Here is a 16,695-nt window from a genome sequence, read left to right as displayed (position 1 = left end):
CCAGCTTGGTAACGAAGGTCGCAGAACCGACCCTATCAACACAATCCTCCATTCTGGGCAGAGGATAGGAGTCAGGCTTGGTCACACTGTTCACCTTCCGAAAATCTGTACAAAACCGTGGGGTCTTATCCGCTTTAGGCACTAGGAGACATGGGGAACTCCACGCACTAGAGCTAGGGACAGCAAGACAATTCTCCAACAGATAAGAGACTTCTGTCTGGAAAAGAGCACGCTTAGTGGGATTCACCCGGTAGGCATGCTGTTTGATTGGAGGATGGTCCCCCACATCGATATCATGCTCCAACACGGTGGTACAGGATGGAGTGTCCGAGAAAAGATTAGGATGATTTTCAATCAACCGACACACGTCATTTCGGACATCATCGTCTATCCCAGTTAAATGTGACCTTAAATCACGTAGGATTTCAGAATTCCTAAGTCGTGCGCAGCCCACAGCACAACCGAAAACCAAATCGTCACCTACTGGGTCATACCGAGTTTCGGAAACCGGCACCCCCACAGTCGCAACTGACGTTTCCCCCCCACCACAAACGCAAAAAGGAAACGAACCAATCACACGAACGAAAAGGGACGAGCCCCCATTTATGTTACGCCCCTAGTCTAGGCGGGTAGGGACGCACATAAGGTTGGAGGAGAGAGAGACAAATCCCCGCCCTGGTTCCCAAGCCAAACATCCAAACCAGTTGTGAGTAAAAAAAGTGATTTTATTTAAGGACAAGAAGCATAGCTCCAGGGTGAGCCCAGGCCAAAATAATAAACAAAACCAACTAAGTCCCACCAGAAAAGACTAACTAAACCCTAAGAAAGAAAAAAGAACAAACAAATGACAGAGCTATCCCTCGCTCCCTGACCAAGAAAACAGGAGAAAACGATTCCAAAAGAAAAGGCAGCTCACCCCTTCCGCTTCAGCCCACGAGTGCCTAAGCTCTCAGCTAATGCACTAGGAGCGGCTTTTACAATTCACACTCCCACAAATACACAAGATAAACACAGGCTGGGAAAACCAGGGTCAGGACTGCGACGGCTGTCAGGCTACTCGCTCGTTCCACACTCTCTCTCTCTCTCTCCCTGGAGCTGTCAGAGTGGCTTTTTGAATGTGGTCACCTGTTCCATGGTCCAATCAGCTGCTCACTACTCTTCATTAGGGGAGGGACCTGTAAAGAGTCTTAAACACAGTAAAGAGACACAGAACAAACAGCCCACACAGTGTTCTTATGGCCACAGCCGTAACAGGTGGGCCGTGGCGATGCTCAGTTGATATATATAATACATTAACCTTTAGAAATCCAAAGTGTGCCAAGAAAATATCCACACACCATTGCACCACCATTGAACCATTGATACAATTCAGATGGATCTATAGGTTTATGTGTTTTAGACCTGCCTCTGACTCCACCATCTGAATGTAGCAGCAGAAACTGAGCCTCAACAGACCACGCAACATTTGTACAATCCTCTGTTGTCCAATTTTGGTGAGACCCAGTCTTTTGCTGCTGTAGCACATCTGCTTCAAGTTTCTACATGCTGTGCATTCAGACTGAAGTCTTCTTTGTACCTTGAGTTAATCTGTTCAAAACAATCGGGCCATGCTCTTCTGAAATCAATAAGGCATTTTCACCCAGAGACCTGCTGCTCACTGGACGTTTTCTCTTTTTCAAACCATTGTCTGCTAACACTAGAGATTGTTGTGTGGGAAACTCCCAGTAGACCAGCAGTTTCTGAAATACCCGGAGCGGCCTGTTTTCCACCAACCAGCACGCCACGTTCTAAGTCACTTAAATGACCTTTCTTCCCCCCATTCTCAGAACTTCAGCAGGTTCTGTCTGTCTTGACCATCCATGCATTGAGTTGCTCCCATGTACACCTGCACAGGTGTACCTAATAAAGTGACCGGTGCCTCTAAAGCTATAACTAGCATTATAGCTAGAATCGCCATTAAAGAAGCTGTAGAGGTCTTTATTTGCAAGTATATTCTCACCCGTCTTTACATTCGGTCATTTCATGTTGCCTGAGTGGATTATATACGGATGCGGATTATCCACTTACTGTAAAAAGACTCCCATTAAATTATCCACTTAGAGACCATCTAAGACAAGACACGGTAAGAAAAGATCTCATAGCCTGAAACAAACTGAAAAGATTTTATTCAAATGTAAATTGCGTGTCTCTTAAGCAGCGTTTGAAAACTCCTGTTAATGCATCACATTATCATGTATTCATGCCGCCCAGGACTCGCTGTCAGCCCACTGAAATTAACAGCACTGAGAACATGCACGTACACACAGCTGTTTAAGTCACTGAGATCTTGAGCTCGTATTACACTTTTTTGTTTTTTCTCACAAACGATCTTCGTGCCATAAAGCGGCGCAGTGAACTTTGTCAAAATGCAACCCTTTGAAGCTGAACGTAACATTTAGCCACCGCCAGTCTTTCTGACAGCTCTTGTTTGTTTATGTAATTTAATCGACGTAATATATGCATTTCAAATATGCATGTGCAGCCTCTAAAATGTAAAAGTATATTCTTGTCTCATCTGTGCCATCTCCTCCCTTCCTCTCGTCGTGCAGGCTGCCCTACGCAGGTTACTTTGGAGGTGTTTCGGGTCTCAGTAAAAAACAGTTTCTGAAGATCAACGGCTTCCCGAACGAGTACTGGGGCTGGGGAGGAGAAGACGACGACATTTACAACAGGTATGTGTGGACGGCTGAGCTCTGCCTGCGATTTTCTCGCTGTTAAAATGTGTGGTTATCCTCGATAATGGAACTTTTCTGCAAAGGAAGGCAATTTATAAAACCCAAACTACATTAAATTATTTTTATTCATGAGTAGAGGACAGAGTCTACTGTCAGGTTTACACTCAAACTGCACCGCACATTCACGTCTTTTATGTGTTGAATATGTATTATTTATGCCACTCCTGGAGACGGTAGTGGCACAGTCAAGTATCGCGAATGCAAGTGACGTTGAAGCTCTTCATGGAAGAGGTGATTTATTATAATTATTCAGGAGAGGGAGTCTGATTAGCAAATAAATTAACCTTTTGAAGCACTTCAGTCAGCTTTTAATGACTAGCTGAAGTTCACTAATGACATTTCTGTAGATGTTGGCTGAAATCAAATCTGGGAGAAGAATATTCGTTTGACAGCTCGACAGAAAGATGACTTAAGACGGGACTATTAGCTGAATTTATCGTCTGCTCGGGAGGTTGTTTGCACTGAACTTTGTTTGATTACCCGGTGAAGTGATGATCAGACTATTAACAAATGACAGCTACAGCAATGAACCCTCATCTGTCTGTGGTTGGTAAAGAATCATAACAGCTAAACGCAATGCATAATGATATACCATAGAAATAATGAAGCTAACTAAACACAGGACTTCTATCTCTCCCTGACATCTTCTCTCGTAGCACAGATTAGCTCCATCAGTCACACAAACAAACCCAAAATGTCAGTTTCATGTTTCTTAACAGCTAAAATGAACATATGAGATGGCAGATTAACTCCAAAAGAATATATCCGGTTGTTCAGTGATGACGCGACGAATCCTACTTCCGGGTCTAAAGTAGTCTGCGTTTAATATGGCTTTTGTGTTGTTAACATGTTTAATGTCATGTATTTTCTTCTATTTGATCTCAAAAAGCTCCTAAAACAGTCAGTGATCCCTGTTGACCTCCCTCGGCTTTTATTACTGCTAATCATTTATTGAAGCTCAGTTTTTAAAACCTTAGGAAGTAACTACAGCACAGCCCATGCAGCAGTATATGAATGACTAACCTCGTATTGTGGATGGATTATCTCAGTTGTTCTCCTGGCTGAAGTTTGGTCCTTTTACAGCATCCTGCCATGCGATTACATTTGTTCCCGACCACCGAGAACACTCACGATAACTTTTATCGAGTGGAAAAAAAGTTAGCTTGTTTATATTATGCTAACATAGCTGTGTCGCTAGCGGTCACGTAGCACATCATTATATACCAGCTAGCCCAACTTCAGTAACCCTACAAACGTCACTGCTGGTTAGTTTTCTGTCTTCATTTATGCTGGAAGTGATAGCAGAGCTGTACGTTTTAATTTGTTTCCAAAACCCCGCAGTCAGGACACGCTATATTGTATTTAGATAGAAGCTAGCGAGCTAACTTCCTGCTAACTTCTAACTCCGTTAAATGTCATAAATTCCGTTTTCATGGATGCCTGGATGTTAAACTCAATTGTTACACCTGGTAGAGCAGAACGCTGATCATTTTATTAAAGATGAAAGACTTTAGACAGTTTTTCAACTCTCAGTAATGCCATAGTGATCGTTTGATATATGGAGCTGCAGCGGAGTTTAGACCCAGACACGGCTAGTGACGTCAGACTGAACAACCGGATTGCAGTCCCATAAACAGATGCATTCGCATTCAGAGAGTATAATTATAAACACACAGGGTTGTATACTCACAGCAGGATGCTCCTCCACAGACACGATGCCACCTTCATCTCTATTGCATCTCCTCCTCTTCTTCTTCTTTTGTTTTTCCTCTCTGTCTTTCTCTGTGTCCCGCTGTCACGCTCACAATGCGAAGCTTATCTTTGTCCTCTTGGAGTAATAGCATTATAAGAAAACTGAAAATAGAGCAGTTGAGAATAGTGGTTTGTGAGGATGGACTGTGTCAGCCAACACAGTATTAGAAGATTACAGCTGTTTGTCAGCATCTGGCTGGATGTGATAAAAGAGATCAATGTGTGCTTCACTGAACGGTTGTGTGTATAGGTCTATAATTATGCACCAAAAGTTAAAGTACTGACTTTAACGGAAGATAGCTCAACTTTACAATTGGATGCTGCAGATTTTTCTGGAAATAATTTCTGCACTCCAGCTGAGCTATTTTGGCTGCTATGAAATGTGAAGTGAAGTGCTGTGCATATATCATTAAACTGCCAGTTAGGAAAAGAAAACTTTCAGACACAGACACTTGCTCTTACACTAAAATACTTAAGTTGCCAGCTCCACAGCAACATTTTCCACCAAACCAGAATAAAAAATGCAAAATAATAATATTTGCTTTACTTAAGGCATGCCAAATACAAGGAATCCTCATATTAAGTTGCTTACTTGTTAGTGAAATACAGTGTTTGTACACAAAGAATACTGGCTGATATATCAGTCTGAATTTATTACTGACAAAGAAATCTATATCAGAGCTGGCATCTGCACTTGCCCGAAGATACCAGTGTTGGCTTGGCTCTACTTTACAGCCTGTAGCCTCTTTTAGGATATTACTTTAACTTCTTAGACCAAACATGTTGTGTACCATATGGATGCACTCATCCAGATAAAACTGTAGACAGCTGCTGCCAATTCGGCAGAGTCAGGTCTGTAATAAGTTCAGAAAGCTGAAGTAGATGTGGTGAATAATGTAGAACTTATAGCAGTTAAAGCCCCACTTATTTTTCTTGGGAGCTTATGGAGACCAAAGAGGGTGTTAAAGGGGTATTTCTCCCAAAAATTCAATTTAGATTTTGTTTCTCTGACCCGTAATGCTATTTGCTATAATGTGAGTTGCTCCGTTTTGGAGATATTCACTCTATAAATGTCTGCATTGTCACAAATATAATGGCATTAAATGCCTATCAGCTCAAAAAGTCAAAGAAAAAGAGCAAAGATGATGCATGCAGACACAAAATGAGCAGCAGTGTCTTTCCATAAATCCTGACCAGATTGCTCTACATAATCTAAACTTGTGAGCAGTTTCTTATGACATGTATGACAGGATGATGACAGTAAGTTGTTTCTGAGCAAGACAGAGAATTTTAAATTAAATCATAACAAGATGCGAGTGAATTGCAGACTTTCAGCTTTAATTCAAGGAGTTTTACAAAAAAGTGTAATCAACTGTGCAGGAATTACAGACATTTTCACACACAGTCCCCTATTATAAAGAGAATTTAGCAGTTGACTGATAAACTGGTAGGTTTAGGTGGGTTTATTTCATGTTAAAGAGGTGCAAGTGTCATTGTCAAAGTCTGCAGATTGTTTGCAGCAAGGCGATGGAGCATCTCAAGGGTCCATGGACTTTAGGCAGTCATCGACTACAAATGAGTTTCATCCAAGTATTAAAATAAATCCCGAAATTTAAAATTGTGTTAGTTTGTCCAATAACTTTTTAGCCTCTTGATATAATCCCCTCCTCACTTAACCGGCAGTATTAGCTATGTGTATACTTCTTTTTGTTGGGAGAATAGAGTGAAAAAACTATGAAACACACCAAGGTTTTCGTAGTTGAATTACTCAGTCATGATTTCTGGAACGAGGCATAGCTGCTGAGTTTTCCTAATGTATTTGTGGGGCACTTTGACCAGCAGAAGGCAAATGCCATCAGGTTCCATTATAGTAAAGAGAAGACATCTCTACAGCCACTATCTACAAAACTTGGCAAGTCACACCAGGAGCAGTCTACAGTAGATCGATAAAGAGCACTACAGACCAGATGAAAAATATGGTAATTTGATTATAGGGTGAAATGTCTCTTTATAGGGGCACAAAATATCGACTGTATATTCATCAGATGACCAGAAACACAATCCCAAATTAGACTTTTTGTCTTTTTGCCAGTTCAGTGACAAAATGGAGTTTGTGCATCTTTACATCACACTGCAACATCAGAACAGCGAGTGAGTTGAATGAAGTAATACTGACTGGCTAAGTGTTTAATGTTTAATGCCTTTAGAAATAATATAAACTTGAGGCAGGATTTTATCCTTTAGATAAGATAGTCCCACTGAGATTTGACTGAGAAGGCTCTATAAGTATTACTCTGCATGTATTTTACATTTTATCTGTGTTTCCACAGTGTGTTGTAGTTTACTTTTCAGCTGCGGAGGAAACTCCAACAGTGCTGTCCAATAAACATACAGTAGCTGGAGGGGTCGATTCATACAGTGTTGTGCTAAAAAAATTATAGAAAAAGAGTTCTCACTGACCTTTTTCTGTATTTATTCTGCATTTTTATTCATTCCAAAATGCTGCTGTCAGGGACGACATGTTTTGTTTTGGTTTTTTTGCTGGAGTTTTAAATTTTTGTATTATATTTGGATTCACTGTGTTTATGTAGCAGATACTCCTGGTTGATTTCTTTATGATTATTTTCTCAGTTTGGTCTTTAGTCTTTTTTTGCTACCTTTTGCAATCTAGTTTCTGTTTGTGGTTTGAGTTTTAATTAGAATTATTAGACTCTAACCTTTACCTTATTGCTTCCTGTTTTATTTTGGTAGCTGTTATCTTCTGTGTCTTGTTTCTTTTTACTTCCCTTGTCTTGTGATCCTTGATTAGTGTCAGCTGTGTTTGGTTCCCCACACGTTTCTCCTTCCTTTATATTTAAACCCTAAGTTTACTTTTGTTCTTTGTTGTTATTCTGTCTAGTCAACTTGTACTTATCCTGCTTGTTCCTGTTGTGTGTTCCCCGTATTCCTTACTCCTTGTTTAGTTTTTTGTTAAGACATTTAATCAGCCTTAATAAATAGCTCACTTGTTTTCTGCATCTGGTTCCTCACACTTTTACTCTGTAAATCATGAGAGGTACTGTAAAAAGCCTCAAACTCAATAATTATAAATAATAATAATACTTAATAATAAAAATAATATTTGAAATTATACTCATATTTGGTATAATAGTATATAATAAATACTTGAAGAAACTTATGCAGAAAAAAGCAAATACAGCTGAGCCTGAAGGCTGGGTAGTGCTTCATTTGAAGGCTCACATCTCCTCCCACCATCCACCTTCACTTTTCAGGGCTGGCTTGTTTTAGAGCTTTTCACAGAGTAGGCTGAAGCCCTGAAAAATCCCTGAAAACGCATTTGGACAAGCTATTGAAAGACTATGGAGTGTGGATATTGCTGTGTGTGCACATAGCTGAGGCTTTTTTTAAACCAAGTAACAAGTTTCTTCTTCAGCTTTTATTATGAAAGATCTTGTTTTTTAGCAAGACCTTAGTTGTCCCTGTCAGTCCAGCTAGTTGATCCACACTAAAATATATCATATTAACAGATGGAAATGTAAGTTTCCTGCTGGCATTGGTGATCCCCTGACCTTTCCTCTGGTTCCACCATGAGGTTGACATTTGTGGATTCGTGTGAATTGGCTCAAACACTGTTCAATCGATTGTCTTGACATTTGATTCACACATTTGGAGTACCCACAAGATGAATTGTAATAACTTGGGTTACTTCCTTATTTCATTTTGTGAAATCATAAGATCAAAAGTTTCATTTGTATTGTACTTTACAAAGGTTTTGGCATTACCATAAAGTTTATGTATAAATATTAAGTACTGGCTGCCAAACATCAGCATGTCAGGATGGTAATGATACCATTCAGCTCGAAACACAGCTGCATCTTAACCTCAGAAATGTGGCTCTGCTCTCACTTTCACAGCAGTTGCCATTTGCACAAACTTTAACAGCATCTTGCTGCTGCATTCAGAGTACAAAGCAAGGGCACAATGCAGGAGCATCTCCACTTTCACGCACTGGCAACAAGTGCTACAGATCATACATAAACCATAAAATAAAACCCCATCATTCATAGAAGAGTGCAGAAATGTCAGCAGTGATTATGGATAGTGTCTAGCTCAGTGTCAACTATTTGCATTTATTAAGTATGATCACAATGAATCTTCCTCAGGCTGAGATTTGGGAGGTTTATCAATGATGACAATGTGGCTTTATGAGCACTGAGCAGCACCCACCCTTTTGCACATGCACCACCCAAAGGTCAAGTGTGCGGTGGTGTGTTAGCCTGTCAGATGGATGCACGGCCTGGGCATGTCTTATCAGCTGTCGGGATAAAAGGAAAGTCAGGCATGGCTTGTTAAAAGAGGAAGCAAAGGTACAGCAAAGACATTTCTTTACCTTTACATTGTTTTTCAGTTTCAGAATAAAAGTGCACACAAAATGGAATAAGGTGGTAATTAGTAGTAGTAGTAGTGAAAACACAGGCCTGCATGGTTCAGTTCTGAGACCTGAGCAAACAGTTTAAACCAGAAGCCTGTAGTATGAAGCAGGATTTCATCTTATCCAGGTAACTTCAGGGTTAACAATACTATTGTATATTTCATGGTATAACGCCATAGTAACTTGTGCTATGAACCAAAGCTGTTCTGGATTAGGTTAGCTTCCAGATTAGATCAACAGGTATGAAATCCCTGCCTACTGACCAATCGATTCTGGCAGATAGTACAGGGGCTCTGAAGTTTCAAAAATAAATATAGATATTTAAAAGGCAACTTTATTCCTTGTTTTTTCTTTTATGTTGGCAGAAAAAGATTTTACAACAGTTTTATTGTTCTATCAACATTAATATATTATCCTTAAACAGGATATCTACACTGCACCTGCTGACCTTTTAACAAATTTCCACATAGATTAAACATTTAATTCTGTTTTGTGTTTAATCTTTAGTTTCCAACTGTTAAAATTCATCAAGGTTGCAACTGAAGGAATAATAAATAAAGCTGGCGTTTAAACATTAATGTAATCAAATACTTGATTATAATCCATCAGATTCTCCGGTGTCTTAGTGATAGAGTTTTGATATTGATAAGTCTGTCATCTCACAAAGTCGGCATTTGTGTTTTCTTTTCTGGCTTTAAATACGCTAAACTTGATTAATACTAAGATCTTTTCCAGTCTTATTGACTAAAGCACACACTTTTGATAGTATATTACTCTACAGTGGTTTTCTTCTCAAGTACACTCACGCCACTGATTTGATCTGCAGAAGCTGTGTTGCTTTCAATGTGTTTAATCTCTTCATATTTTCCCCATAGTGTAGTTCTATCTTTCTTTGTAAAATCAGCCGCTCTTCTGCTGATACATCCATCCATCCATTCTGTCCTGCTTAACTTTATCAGGGTCGCCGAGGGGGGGCTGCAGCCTATCCCAGCTGCCATAGGGTGAGAGGCAGGGACAGATTCCCAGCCTGACACAGGCCTGACACAGAGAGACAGACAACCATTCCCGTTTACATTCACACAATCAGAATCATCTTTATTTTAACAATTTGTGCACACAAACAAGGGATTTCACTCTGGTTCATTTTGCTTTCTCAATACAAAAAATAGAGTTTTTTAAACAGACAATTTTAAATAGGCATATATATACACAAGCAGAGCATAAATACAGAGACGTTAAAACGAACTACAACTGGACATGAGCGATAGATATTTAATAGGCTGAACATGGTGTTGCCTGGCTGAACCTTAGATGTTCATGTTGACCACTCCTTCCTTACCTATGTAAATGGTACGGTCCATGCAGGTGCATGGGCTTGAGTAGCGGAGGAGAGAGGAGGTGGTATTTTATCTAGTTTTATTTTTACTAGTTCCTTTGTATTTGGTCAGATTCCCTAGTGAATTAATTTTGTCTTTCATTAAGACTTAAGTGTAAGTCCACTTTTTTGGAACATATTTCTGCCTCAGTGGCTGCTTCTTTGACATCTTCTGCTTCTAGACAGTAACAACTGCCCCTTGTTTGAGGGGGAGGGGGGGGCGTCTCAGCGCAACAAGTATCTGAAGCTGAAAGGCTTCTAAGAATGCGAGCTGTAGATAGAATAGAATAGAATTCAACTTTATTGTCATTGCACATGCACAGGTACAGGGCAACGAAATGCAGTTTGCATCCATCCAGAAGTGCTTTAGTGATATAGATATATTACAATATATATTAGCAATAATATAGATATGTGAGTATATTACAGAAATGGGTCTATTATGGTATGTTATAATGTACACGGTATGAAGTATGTTGTGAATATTCTATAACTATAAGTATGTACAGGCTGTAGTGAGTACAAGCTATGTACAGGATATGAACAGGATATAAATATGAAAAACTATACAGAATATGAAATGAAATAAATAACTTTACAGAATCTGGGATATACAGCTATACAGAAATGGGAACTATGCAAGTTGTAAACAGTTGTAGGATTAAAGATTATCGAATGTACGGAATGATTATTTACACAGAGCTATACAGTAGTGCAGTTAAGATAAGTGAGGGTGTAGATAGTTTCTACAGAGGCTATATAAAGTGCTAGTGGTTGTGAGTGGTGGTTCAGTCCATGTTATTATTGTGTGTTTGAGGGTACAGTTGTCCATTGTGGGTGTGTGTATGTTCAGTCCATGAGTTAACGTGGGTCAGATGTCAGGAGGCAGAGTTCAGGAGTCTGACAGCTGTGGGGAAGAAGCTGTTCCGGTACCTGGTGGTCTTAGTCCGGAGGCTCCTGTGGCGCCTCCCAGAGGGCAGGAGGGTGAAGAGTCCATGTGATGGGTGACTGGGGTCTTTGATGATTTTCCCAGCCCTTTTCAGACACCGCTTCCTGTAGATGTCTTTTATGGCAGGAAGTGGTGCTCCGGCGATGCGCTGGGCAGTTTTCACGACCCTCTGCAACGCCTTCCGGTCCGAGGCAGAGCAGTTCCCGTACCAGACTGTTATACAGTTGGTCAGGATGCTCTCGATGGTGCAGCGATAGAAGTTCACCAGGATGTCTGAGGACAGGTGGTTCTTCCTCAGAGTCCTCAAGAAGAAGAGGCGCTGGTGAGCCTTCTTGACCAGCTTGGAGCAGTTGGTCGTCCAGGTGAGATCCTCGGAGATGTGGACTCCCAGGAACTTGAAGCTGCTCACACGCTCCACAGCCGTCCCCTTAATGTGGATGGGTGGATGTGGGTCAGCATTCCTCCTGTAGTCCACGATGAGCTCCTTGGTCTTCTCGGTGTTAAGCAGCAGGTTGTTTCTGTCGCACCACTCAGCCAGACGATCCACCTCCTCCCTGTAGGCGGCCTCATCGTTGTCACTGATGAGGCCAATCACCGTGGTGTCATCTGCAAACTTAATGATGGTGTTGGAACCATCAGCAGGTCTGCAGTCGTGGGTGAAGAGGGAGTAGAGGAAAGGGCTCATCACACAGCCTTGTGGTACACCGGTGTTCATTGTGATGGTAGATGAGCAGCGGTTATCCAGCCGGACATGTTGGGGGCGGTTGGTCAGGAAGTCCAGTAACCATTTGCAGATGAGGGAACTGATGCAGCGGGGAAGGATGGATCTCCAGCTGAGTGAACTAAAAGGCTGGCCAGTTAAGTCTCTCAGGATTCAGTAAAACAACTGGAGGAGTAGGATAAAGGGATGAAGAGATAAAAGAACAGGAGTACACATCAGAGTGTGCAGTGTCCATGAAATCTGCCTCTGGTTCGTTAAAAGGAAACAAAGTTCATGGGTATGAAACGTGTAAGCAGTCGATGTGTCCACCAATCTCCATGTGCTCTTTCTTTGAAAACTGCTCTGGAAAGAGGAGCATCAGCTAAATGACTAAATCACCCCTTTATACTATCTGCTCTCTGCTCCAGCACCTTTGCCTCACTGTATTTTCTTCCTCCTCTCTAACCCTCCAGCTCTTCACATCTATTTTTTTCCTGTCTGCCTCTCTTCTTTCCCTCAAAGTAATTTTCCTCTCTTTATCCTGGTTTTGATGCCACGGGCTGTGGCCACTGCCTGAAACGGGTCCTGCTTGCTTAATGCCAGCCCGGGGGAACTAGCTGTCCCTGCTGCTCAGTGTGGCCTGAGCCTGTGGCAGAGAGGGCACATGCCACTTGCACAACTGTCAGCACCACTTCCTCCTTGGTGGCTATTGCTGAGAAAGAAGAAGAGAGAGGGAGTGTTTTCTTTCCTCACTATTCTCTCACCCTCTCTGAACATCCAGCATTAGCCTTAGGCAAAGACTGTTCCTATCCCAAGGGCTTGAGTGCAAGACCAGCCTTCACCACACGTGCAGACGCTCACTCTTTCCACGCACCCTCCTTCCCTTGCCCTTTCCCCTTCCTCTCTGTAAACCTCCCAGCGGTGGCTTTCATCAGAGCCTGAGCCAGCATCATATGCACATGCAGCACAAGGACTGTGCATGTTTCTGTGAAGTCTTGACAATGGTGTAAGAATCGGGATATTTTTGGCTCAACACTTTGAGCAGCCTTTGGTAAGTTCAGTCACACGTCTAGGTTAAGAAGCTGTTTTCACCCTTGGGTCAGGTCAGCAGCAAACATCAAGTCTTTTATACCTTTTTTCCAGTTGCCCTGATTTATTCTTAGATCATTGTTTGACTTTGTTTCGTTAAACACACACGAGACGTACTGATACAAGTATATGTCAGTAAACCGATACCTAAAGATACAACAGATATTTGTACAAATACTTAGGATGTTGTTTTTTTAGAGTATGGATTTATAAAGGAAGATAGGTAAAAATAGAGACGGCAGAAACATCCTTCAGCTCGTGCTTGTTGATGCTCCAAAGCCTGTCCACCAGAGGGCACTCTGCAATTTCCCTGTTAGCAATATGTGTTGAGTTGGGCAGAGTGTCAGTGAGTAAATAAATGACTAGACTAAATGTTATTAATCAGAATAATATCAGTATCAGTTTTAAAGTTGCTGTGTCGGCTGAGCTCTATTCTTTTGTATTTGGTAATATGAAATGGTCTTATTTTAAATGTGTGGTGGTAATAAAAAGACAATGTGACAGGAGAGTTTGGCGAGGGCCGGTACAATAATGAAGTGAGTAAGGGGATAGTTTCAGTTGTTCATGAGGCAAATCTTGTCTTACTAATGACCAAGAGATTTAAGAACATTTCCCCACACTTCATTCAGCAGCTTAAGTGTGCAGTAGCAAAAGAGACTATCAAGCACATGGATGGATGGATGGATCTTGTAAGAGCACGTCGACTTCACCTCAATCACCTTCACAATTTGTGAAAAAGATTTCTTTTCCCCCACCATTCGTGAAACAGCGACGCAACTCTACAAATGCTTTCAAGGACTGTCTGTCCAATAGTGCGTTATTATCCCCATTTTCTATATTATGTAATGCCTTCCCTCCTCTACTTCTCCAGCTTTTGACTTAGCTCCAGGTATGTGTTGTGAAAAATATGAAGAGTGCATTTTTGCTTAGCGAACAAAGAGTTTATCAACTTAGGGGTGACTGCAATAAGAGGAAAATGTCCAAGGTCCTTTAGGGAATTGTGATAAATATCTTTTAATGCATGGCTGACAGCCATTTTTAAATTTTCCTCTGGTTTGGTAATTCAGTTATATATGCTCCGTGGACAAATTAAAGCATCCACAAGGCTTGGCAGGGAGAACAAAGAAGCCCCTGGGAAAAGAGAGAGTAAGCAGGCACATTTTTCTTATCATACGATACTTTCAATGTGACAGTCGCAGGAACAGAAGTCAACGCGACACGGTAGAGAGCACCTGCTTGATTCTAGAGTTGAATCAATGTAGGGTGAAAGCAAGGTGACGAAAAGAAGCAGCAGCAAACAGAAAGAGCTACATGAGTGTGGGGGCACTGATGAGTATAAACCAGGTCAGCTGGCTGATGTACATCCAGCAGCAGCAGATATTGTAATCTGTCTGAACTAATGTCCTGTGTGATTTTCTGGTGTATTAACTGGAAAAAAATTGTTATGGAACAATGAAAAAAAACTTGCCCTATCTATGATTGGTTTTTGCCATCAGACATGTCATTTAAAGGCTGTTGGAGCATGAGGATGGTGCTTCTTACAGCCTCAGCATTGTTCTGAAATCACATTGCAAAGACTTAGAGTCAGCAGATCTGTGCCTCTTTGGAGTCTCAATCCCCCAAACCACTGACAAAGTACAAATCCTAGGAGGTATTACTGATGCAAACCTGTATTTTTATCCAACCATCAGCAGCATCAGTGAAACAGCTACCAAGTCTTCTCAGAAATATTTTAAATATCAAATATTTTTGCCAACAGGAAACTATATTGCCCTTTTTTTATTTATATATCTATATATATCTATCTGTCTCTCTGTCTATCTGTGTCTATCTGTCTTTTGACTGGATCATAATGCAGTCTGCAGCAAATTGATGGAAGTTCCGAATATTCCAAAGAGCTTGTAAGAGATGATATTAGTGTAATTCTAAAAACATCTCTCTTGGCTACCTGTTGATTACAAAACTGGTTTAAAAAGTTTGCTTCTGATCTTTAAAATACTTAAATATGTTGACCTGTGATATACTCACAGCATGCTTCCAGTTTACCAACACAGCAGAGTCATTTTACAGTGCCATTTTGCACACACTATGATCGCACTACAAGCCCCATCTCAGGTCTTTGTGCATCTAGTCAATTCCCCATTAGCTTCCACTACATTGGCTACTTGCCCATCTCACCAAGATAAAGCTAACATCTTCCTACAACAGTCTGGTAATGATAACAAATTCGGGAGGACATAGTGTATCTAGTACACATCCTCACGTGCGTCTTTAAAAAAGCACTTTTTGAGTTATCTCTACGAACCACGCTGTTATGAAACTACCATAACTTAAAAAAAATTTAAAAAGCAGAAGGCCATTCGTCAGTTTTCCCTCTCGCAGCACACAGATGTGCTAGTTCTGAAAGAAAAATCTTCCTCTATTATCACCCACTCTCTGCTGCACATCGTCCAACCTGCACCACAGCCACCCACTCCTCCTCTTCCTCTCCCAGCTCATTTCTGCACACAGAAGGGAACTGAGGCAGGACATCAGACTCAGCTCCCGTTTCTACTTCACTCCATTGCACTAGTACAATTAACTCCACTTGTGGGAATAAGAGAGGAGAGCTGGAGACATTTCTGATTAATCCAATCAAACAGGTCTATGGTACATGGGTTTGTGCATCTCCTCCGTCAAGAGTGCTGCAGAGCAATGAAACTTTTCAAGACCGATCTCTCTAGCAGACAGATATCTTTGTTAAGAAGGAAAAAGTGTTGGATAAGACATAAAATTAGAGCTTTTTGGGTGGTGGCTCTAGTAGTTAGGAAGACTTTGCTGGTTAATGGTTTCACAGCAGGAGTCCAACTGTGACTCAGCTTCTATGGAGCATTTTATTCCACTTATAATTGGTGTAATTGTGTGATTTTTTTTTTTTCTTCATCACGACTGATTCAGAATAAAAGCTGTTGAGGTGAATGCTTTCAGTGTGAACACTGAGGCTGAGATGAGTAAGATCATATAGTGACCCTGGATTGCTTGCTTGCTGCAAAGTTTCTAATCAATCCCTTCTGAGTATATTGAGGAGGAGTTGCCAGACGACTATGAAGGTCCAGTTTGAAGGATGGTTTTACCACTTCCTTGTGTGACAATGTTCATGGTCTCTTGCAAAATGACATAAAATCAGCGTAGAAATGTCATATTATTTTATTTTATAAGGTTTTAAAAATGTCCATCTTGGTCTGTTCTTTTTGAAATCTTTTTTTTTTCTTTCTTTTGTTTTTGTTTTTGTTTTTGCCTTTTTTCTGGGCTATGCATTCAAGCTAGCCTGGCCTGGCTCTAGCAGTGGGCACCAGTTTCCTGCTTCTGAGTGAGAAGAAGTTGAGCTGGGTCCATTGGCAGGGTCCATGGACTTGTACTGCGGTGCCTTCCAAGCCTAGGATCTGTAGCTTTAGCAGAAATTTATATTAACCTGACTGGGCCACTATTTTCTGGTTTAAACTTTCCAGTTTGTTTAAGCCTGCTCCCACTGCAGTCTCCGTTCTGTTTTAGTCTCACAAGTGTGTGACCTGATGTGGTTTTCTGCTGTTGCAACCCATCTGCCTCGAGGCTGCATCCCGAGATATTTTTCTGCTCGGTTATAAA

At 41.1% G+C, this 16,695-nt stretch overlaps 1 protein-coding gene across 1 annotated transcript in view; it reads left to right on the top strand.

Moving 5' to 3' along the window:
• b4galt2 (UDP-Gal:betaGlcNAc beta 1,4- galactosyltransferase, polypeptide 2) overlaps positions 1-16,695 on the top strand; it is a 220,946-nt gene that overhangs the window by 179,221 nt on the left and 25,030 nt on the right. The window contains exon 6 of the mRNA XM_085254075.1: positions 2,589-2,711. Coding sequence (XP_085110201.1) covers positions 2,589-2,711 — 123 coding nt within the window. The remainder of the gene's footprint in view (positions 1-2,588; positions 2,712-16,695) is intronic.

This window comes from Mchenga conophoros, linkage group LG18 (genome assembly GCF_057382185.1).
Source record: "Mchenga conophoros isolate Kocher_MC1m ecotype Shallow Benthic linkage group LG18, M_conophoros_male_GT1.1, whole genome shotgun sequence".
NCBI classification, from domain to species: Eukaryota; Metazoa; Chordata; class Actinopteri; order Cichliformes; family Cichlidae; genus Mchenga; species Mchenga conophoros.
Note: the sequence above shows the minus strand (reverse complement) of the source record. Positions and strands in the feature narration are given on the sequence as shown.